Raw genomic sequence first — 8,921 nt, forward strand, 5'->3', positions numbered from 1 at the left:
ATTTTCCTACTGTATGTCCTATTTTAAACAGGTCATTCAAATGCCGTTAGAGAATCCAAGGAAGCAAAATAGGATTCTGACGATTTTATGAACTGAAATTATTTCCGTGTATAAACCTGAAAAACATTTTGATGATGCATCACTTTTGATGTGTGTGGTTCAAATTATGGTTCCTGTGGATAGCTTATAGCACCCTAGTACTATTGGCCGTTATGATGACGGGACAAGTAAAAAATACAAGCTTATATGTTTCAGAAGGAAACAAATAGAACTAAATGGAGAAAAATGCAGTTCATGGGAAAAGAAAAGAATGAGTATTATTTATCTAGGTAAAAGAACTATTTATGAGTTACACGAGTTGCCTTCATTCATGAAAGTTCCTGTAGATGACACAATTTTACTTCTGCCAGGGTGAGTGCTCATTTCAACAGACCTATGCTCAGGAAAGGTTTTGCTATAGCAGGAAATGTATCTTCAAAATCTTCTGTTTCAAGGCATCACGTATAGGCTATTGACAACAAGGCCCTTCTTCCTTTCACCTGTATTTTGTTACATCTTTGGATTTTTCATATAGAATTGTACCAAAACATTCAAAGCTAGTGTGACATTAGGGGAGTTGTAGCCTTGTGGGTCCATCTAATCCCAGACTTGTCATTCTGTTCCCTTGAGTTTGTATGGTGTCTAGAATTTCCCTCAGACAGAACATGCTGTCTTAACATTCAAGCTTCCAATTCGATTGATTCATGCTGTCCTAAAAATCAGTCTTTCAATTTTATCCAATTGAATGGACTGTAAATTGGTAGGTAGAGTGCTAGTTAATCATTATGGTGATAAACTTCCATCATCTGAACTTTCCTGCATTCTTTTGAACCTTGGGAAAACTGGTACTGAAGCGCCAGATGAAATTTGAAATGATCGAGCTGAGCCCATGATCATTCTCTCCTGTATTGTCTCTACTTCTTTACAAACTTTATCCAAAATTGAGAGGAAATCCTTTACAATCATAAATATTCTGGAAGGATGAGCTTCTTCCTTTGTTGTATCTCCATGAAAGTATTCTGTGATCTCTTTGACCAATGATAGTGCCACACTTTCCTCAGCCTTTAATCGAAGGATCTCTGCTTCAGCTTTGATAAGGAATTGCTTCATTGACTCAGAGAATTTCCTGCTGTCACTGTCTTTGTTTCTTTGTGCATCTTCCAGTTGCAAGACCAAGTTTATCTTTTCCAATCCAATGGTGAGCTTGGACAGGTAACTGCTTAGGATATCTGAATCCATTCCAGCTGCCTTCTTTACATTACTGAGTTCATTGCTTAGTCCAGAAATAACCTGCAACCCTTGCTTCTTGAGATTGTCCCCAACAACATTTGGGTGCATTTTATTGAGTGCATTCTCATGCTTAAGTTCAGGAAGTTGGACCTCTTCATTGCTGCAAATTCCTTGACCTTCACCTTCTGATCTGATGATCTCTTGAACAACAAAGTGGAGCAGTGTTGTTTTACCATCTATTCCTTTGATATCTATTAGTTTCAGAAGTGTATCAAGATTAAACGCTTCTGCATCACCTCGGTCTGTCCCAATGTTCATCCTATTTCCTGTTTTAAGTACAGCTTCAAGCAATCTAAGGAATAGCCGGCTGCTTCTCAATTCCTCACATGCTGCCTGAACATGTTTTGCAGGTAAATATAAAAATGTTAAAGGATCCTGTTTAACGTTACTATTTATGTGCTCCATCTTTATTCAGCTTCAGAAATCTTTTTTTTGGGGTTACACATGCTAAACACCTACATTGCTTTTGCTACCATTCTAACGGAAATGGACAATATGAGAAAAAAGTGGATACCATAGGCTGGACTGACATCTCCTTCTTTCTTTCCTTTTTAGAACTAAACCTTTGTGAAAGTTTTAGAATTCCTGGGCTCTCAGTTAAGATCTGATAAATTATAACTTTTAGCCTACTAAATTTTTTAAGATCCATATGCATAATAAAGTACATGCAGGAGAGAATTAGTATGATCTGAACAAATTACCTCCAAGGTTTGAAAGGACTTTCTGATGTATTTTACTTCTGCTTCAAAATTGAATATGTAAAGCAAAGCATCAGCCCTTTTGAAAGCAAATGGAATATCCAAGATAGCCTTGAGAAAGCGCTCTGCAGGGCCAAGCTTTGATATATCTCCACTGTACTCCTTAAGTTTTATTTCCTCTTCTTTGGTTGGAGCCATCTTTAACATAGTTTCCAGAAGTTCTGCACCTAACCCTTCAGGATTACCTGTTGCAATGGAGACTTATACACAATTAGAACTATAGTAGACCCATTCTGTAACAGGATTATCACATAATGAGAACCCATATTCATTGATTGTGAACAAAAGAGTTTGAAGTTCAAATCTGTGTGTTTGTGTGTGTAAGCTGGAATAAAGAATTGGTGGTAGACTCTCTCACAGAAGCATATATTGGCTACATACATGAGGTTCCCTGCTTTTAACATAATTGGGTTCTTGGCCATGTTTAACGTCAGCTCTCAATTACTTCATACTATTATGGTTGTATGAACACGCTATCTGTTTTCTCTATTAAGTCCTGACTGTACATCAGCCACAAGTATTTTCAGTTATTCTGAACTCATTTGGTTGCATCCGTGGTTTTTATTAGAAATACTAATGCACTATAACTATCGAATTTGGATTGCTGGCTTTTTGCATGAGAGATTGTCACCTTTGGAAGACTGCTTTTTCTAATGAATCAAGCATTAAATGCATGCCATCGTCATACAATTTATGGTGCTTCTCTACTGATATGTGTGTGTGGGTGTGTGCTTTTCGGTTTTATTTTTAGATTGTATCATTAATTTCTTCTAATATCAGGCCAGAACAGAAAGATTGGATTTTCAGAACTTTATATTGAAAATTCTTGGTTGTTTTAAGCTGATTAAGGTTTAAAATTCACACCAAATACACCATGTTTATCTTCATATCATTCTAGCATCTTTGTTTATATTGGCTGTGGTTGGAGGAACTTTTGAGCTGGTACTCTGCTTAAATTATTTGAAGAGATGAGGTGTATTATGAAGAAAAAGAGAACTGAAATTCTCAATGATTGTGATTATCTACTAGTTCCATATATATATATATATATATATATATATATATAAGAAAAGGTACCTATGAGCAAAATATCCTTCCTGAAAATACAGAAAAATGTGAAATGCTATAACTACCCTTAAATAAGTGAGGTGAAGATTTTCCCAAACTCAAATTCTTAGTCACATACTCTAGACGACAATAATTTAGCATTTATGAAGAATATTCCAATATCTACCTAGTGTTTGGGACTTTCTTAATATATTACAACTTATTGAGAGCATAAAACAAGGAAACATTTCACCTGAAGACAACTATGACACAAAAGATCCATTTGCTTAGCAAGGTGCATGGCACTTCTATTGATTCCAAATACACAATTTCCCATCATAACCTTCTCCTATAGTATGACACTTTGTGTTCTAAATTTCCAATGAATAAAACTAAGAGAACTCAGGAATCTTTGGAAGTCATTCAGAAAAATTACTACAGTTTTCATCTAAATGTGCATAGAAATCTTATCTCTGTGAGAAATGGTCCAGTGAGTGTGCAGCGCTAATTGAAAGGTAACTAGCTGTCCTTTGTGTGTGTGTATAGACTTGGAAAGTTCTCCATTTGTTACTGCTCTTAACTGATTTCAAAATTTTATTGCTATTGTTTGTCAACTAGGGATGTCTGAAGGAATCAGGATTCCCAAGATTAAGAACCGAGATTTCATGTCATGAGAATCGGGATTCCTAGGCATGAGAATCAGGTTCTCAGTCACAAGAATCATGATTTCTATGCTTGGGTATCGTGATTCCTGATGAATTCTGGTTCTTGCTTGCAAATCCTAATTCCCATGTAGCGTATGTGATTCCGGTTACTATGTGCCCAGACTTTACCAATTTGCTGCCTTTAAAGAAAGGAAAGGATATATATAGCATTAATATGGTATGCTTATGGTGATACAGGGAATATTCAACATTGAAGTGTTATCATTATTTACCAAACCTGAATTAATATTTTCAGACAAGACTGGTAAGAGCTCAATACTACATTTCTGCTGTTCAATGCTTCATTTCCATTTCTATCATTCTATCAGGACTTGGATCCTCTGTAACACTTAGAAGATTGATTACTGAAGATCCAACACTTGTTGCATGGAACTTACCAAATGGTTCACATTTCGTCTGTTTAAAGACGTGCTTAAAAGCTTAGCTTCCGTCACCTATCCACATGGCATGTGATACTTCTAAGTGCCCTAGGCTTACCTGTTACTTCAACTTTAGATATTTTGACTCTATAGGTTAGGAGTGCTTTTATGATTCAAATGTGCACCTATCTTGTTGCTATACCACACAGATTTTAATTTAGGAAAGAGCGGTTGCTATTCTTAGTGGCAAAAATGTAGGAATGACCAAAATTATAACTCACTAAAAAAGTCAATGCAAAATATAAACTAAATTATGAAACTTGTATTGGGAAGAGGGAGGACGCTGGAGCTTACTCACCTCAGGCATGAACCTATTTCTGCAACCATGTCATTTGCATGATCTGTGCTGTATTGGCAAGGATAAACTTATAGATAGGAGGCCGTAATGAAGTGAAACAAGTGTGTAGGCAGAGCTTCATTACCATTTCATTTCATTGAAGTAGAAGGATAGCAAATATACATGACAATCCTGGGGCATCTTGTTTTCAATTTTGAGGACAAAAGCAACCACAATATTCATCCATGCCGGGAGCACATGGATCCATAATTTTTCATGTTGAATAAAACCGACCATTCTATGGAATCAAACGAAGGAATGCTATCTCAAAGCAAAATGGGTTTGAAAGAACCCAAGTTTGTTCTACAATCAAATATTTGAAGTTCTGCAATTCAATTTGGTGGATCTTTACTGTGGAGATGTCAGTGAGAAGAACAGTTGCTGGACTAGCCTCATTGGAAGCCAAATGGTGGCCCTAGTATTTTTCTATTGCAAAATGGTTACCCTTTTGTTTATCAACTGTCTATGATCCTCCACTGTCAATGACTCAATGGTTGTTTGCCACATAATTTTCCTATTTCCTTGAAACAAAACATATAATTAAAAACTTTCCTTCAATGTAAGCTTGCTTCCTTTAGCATAGTTGGCAAACTCATGACTCGGGCTCGGATCGGACCCTTACTGGGTCACCGAGTCAGCGGGTTGACTCGGTGACTCGGATGAGTCAGGACTCTATATTTTATAGTGTAAGCACATGAATAAGACATGAAAATAACTAAACTTCAAGCTAATATGTCAATAGCTAAGTTACAAAAACATATAATTATAAATGATTATTAACTTTTTTCATTGAACAATGTTAGATTCTTCATAACAAGTGACTTTATACAAGAATTATGCATTAAAATAATAAAATACATGATAAAAAATTTTATTTAATGGGTTGGATTGACAGTCCTGAATCGTGACCCAGTTGGGGTCTGATCCGGATCGACTCGGGCGATTCCCGAGTCGACTCGCCGGGTTTGCCAACTATGTCCTTTAGCTCTAACTAATTGAACTGAACTGCCTAGTGAATTAACTCAAAACACATGCATCATGCAATTCCTGTTACGTACTTAAGGACATAGAGACTTATCTAATAGGGCATGAATCTGCTAAAGTTATCGGGATATGCAAGTAGAAAGTATTTTTATTTTTTATTTTTATCATCATGGTCTTTCTGCTTTCTTTTAGATGGTATAGTGTTGTTTGATATGGTGACTAGCATGTACATAGAGGAATATATCCATTCCGGTCTTCCTGATGCTTCTATTCATGAGTTCATGAACTCTCATTATTATGTTCTAGTCTTCTAGATCTTCAACAAAACTAAATTTTCAATAAATTTCCTGCTATTATGGAGTTTAGCATGGCATTAACACTCAATTCAAGAGACTTTTAACCAACCATAAAAATGATAATATTAGCTATATGCTTTCCACACATTTCAGGCAAATTTTACAGTTAACAGTAGGTAAAAAGACTGGACCCAGTTCCAGGCCAAGAGTTGAGGCCCAACCTCTGCCCCTGATTCTAATCCTTGGTACTTCACAAAAATTATATAGGAATCACGAATCAGGTTTCATGCATTAATTGACTAACAATTGAAACCACAAAATCGTATAGCAAAACATAGAAAAACGTGACTGCTCACCTTCCAAGAGTGCTTCACACACTTCATCTCTTGTCACATTCAATGCTCTTAGGAGTATGGCGATATTTTGGGATTTTTTGGGGTCAAGTACCCTGGTCTCCCGTGCAACAGCAGGAGAGAAAGATTTCTTTAATGCCTCCTTTTGAGCAGGATTTGCAGGGTTGCTAACGAACAAAGTCTCGATCATGTCCTCATCCAGTCTGCAAACAAGTAGAAAAAATCTAATACAGTTTCATAACTAAAACCAGGCATAAGACGTCCAGATCCTATATTTTAGGAATGGGTCACCCAACTCAGCACTTGGCAGGTCAACCAGAAGCACTGCACACTATGGACTTCACCTGAGAGATCCAGCCAAAGTCTTGGATCTTGGATGGCTCATCAATACCAAGCTAATAGACGTGACCAAGTTCATGATAGTAGCATTTTGGTTTTTAACAGTGATGTTCAGATAAGCTAACAATTCAGGATTCATCCTAGTTTCATGCAGTTTTAAATATGAAGTGTTCTTTTGAAGGGTCCCTGTGCTTGAACTTGATCTTTTGATAGGATAATCGATAAACTGGAAGTTTGAAGTTTCAATTCTTACTTGAAAGAACTTGATTTCAGTCTGTCCCAGGCCATGGCACGGTCTGAACTGGCTCGGACTTTGTCCCAGTGCAGAGGCTTCAATCTGGGTCTTGAATTATCAGCTTCTGTTTCATTGAATTGCTTTGAAGATGAATCCTGATTGACATTTTCAGCAAGTGCTGGGCTTATGGCCTCAGTAATGCCATTCTTTGGACTTCTAGATGTTGGAGTTTGAGCTCGATCCTGTAGGCAAACTGCCATGGGTGGAGGGCATGGTTCAGGCAGCCTGCCCTTGTTTAGCGGCGGTGGTGGTGTTTGCGATAGCCGTGATGGTGGTGGTGGCGGTCGTGGCGGTGGTGGTGGCGGTGGCGGTGAGCGAGATTTCTGAGCCACATTTGATGGAAGAGTTTGCGTTAGAGGAAGAATTGGTAAAGATTCTGGAGAAGATGGCGGCGGTGACAAATCCACTCTCCTCTTGGGTTGAGGTGGTGTTTCAGGTTGAGGACAGAGCGATTGGAGTGACACAGTCATTGGCTGCAGCTGTGGTGATGGCGCAGTGCCCATCCTGATGGTGGTCATTGGGCTTTCAGAAAGGGTTCCTGTTGCTGAAGATCTATCTGTTATTGTGCCCAAATTCTGCACCTCACCTTTGTCACTACTGGTGCTAGTGTTTGTGCTGCTATTTGTGCTTGTGCTGCTCCTGGTGGTGGCATTGCTGGTATTTCTAACGGTGGAAGTAGGCAAAACTAGTCTGTGAGGGCTCAAATTGCTTCCAGGTGAGGCTTTAGCTGTGTAATAGGACTCATCCTCATCCGGCGACATCACCACAGCCGGAGGACTCCACCGCTGCGGTGCAGTAAGTGGCGGAAGCGGCTGAAGTTCTGGGCTTGGCTGGTGCAAATCTAGACTGATGTGGCTCTCACTCAACCTGTGATATGGAGAATTATTGATCTCCCTATTTCTGCCCCGTGAAGGCTCCACTCTTCCAATGTAGAGAAAGCCGGATGCAGCGGACATCTCCGGTGGCGGAATCCGGTTAGGTACATCGGATCGGTGGCTGATCACAGCTCCTTGTCCGACTAACTTTTCCGACCCCGCCGAATTCCGCATCCGGCGATAGTGCAAGAAGCAAGCCAGCGCAAGAACTAAAACCAGTGCTACAATTGAGACTGAAACTGCAATGAAGATCTTCCCGGCGGTCTTTATCAATTGGTTTTGCGGGCTGCTGTGATCAGAAACATTGGCAGGGGACGACAGGTTCGGGGACGGTGGTCCTGGCGGAGCCGCCGGGATGAAAAATGGAGCAGGGGTGGCGGGAGTTGCAGGGGGCGGTTGCGCAGGTGGAGCAAGGGGGTCTGTGGGGTACAGTGGGTGGTGCAGTTTCCTCCTGAACTGGTGGTTTCTGGAATTCTCAATTCCATCTATAGAGAAAGCAGCATAAGAGGTAGAGAGGGTCATCACCAGAAGGATGAAGAACTTGAGAGGAAATTTCATGGCAGAATTCATATATAGGTGATCACTGATTCAACACCTCTCTCTCTCTCTTATACTGGTTCAGGTATCTTCCTATGGAGCAGGATCAACAGTAAAGGGGGTGGATACAAAAAAGGATGAAGAGCATGAGAGAAGCACTCTTGTCTCGATCAATTTGCTCTCTCTCTCTGGTTCAGGTCTCTTCCGATGGAACAGGATCAACGGTAAAGAGGGTGAATGCCAAAAGGATGAAGATCTCTCTCTCTCTCTCTTGTTTTCTCAAATTTCCCTGTTTGGCTTCTTCGCACAGCACCACAACTACTGGGGTGGGGTGGGGTGGGGTGGGGGAAGGAAGCTTCTGAGGGCAGCAAGGTCTTGTCCCTCTCGATTCTCTGTTGACGTCATCCGTTTCTCCTCCCACCCCCAGGGCCGCCATTCATCTCCGTACGGCCCCCCCGGTTTCGTCGGGGGCACACGTGGAGGCAGAATCCGCTTTCCTGTCCATTACTGCAAAAGTTAGGGCCCTAGTCCCCCCAACAAGGTACGATTGGTTCTGGATACGACACGTAGAGGAACAGGTCTACTCAAACGAGCCAAAAAAAAAAACTTAAGCCATGATACGACACG

The 8,921-nt window shown here is 40.0% G+C and overlaps 1 protein-coding gene across 1 annotated transcript; it reads right to left on the minus strand.

Annotated features, from left to right (window-relative positions):
* Positions 1-685: 685 nt before the first annotated feature.
* Positions 686-8,701, minus strand: LOC149835543 (formin-like protein 6). The gene is made up of 4 exons (XM_090010570.1): positions 6,841-8,701; positions 6,252-6,451; positions 2,031-2,272; positions 686-1,662 (listed from the first exon to the last, which is right to left on the minus strand). Exons 1-4 carry the CDS (start codon positions 8,325-8,327, stop codon positions 823-825), a joined length of 2,769 nt encoding a protein of 922 aa, XP_089866696.1. The 5' UTR covers positions 8,328-8,701; the 3' UTR covers positions 686-822.
* Between the last annotated feature and the right edge of the window lie 220 nt (positions 8,702-8,921).

This window comes from Nuphar pumila, chromosome 6 (assembly GCF_984573655.1).
Source record: "Nuphar pumila chromosome 6, dmNupPumi1.hap1.1, whole genome shotgun sequence".
NCBI lineage: Eukaryota > Viridiplantae > Streptophyta > Magnoliopsida > Nymphaeales > Nymphaeaceae > Nuphar > Nuphar pumila.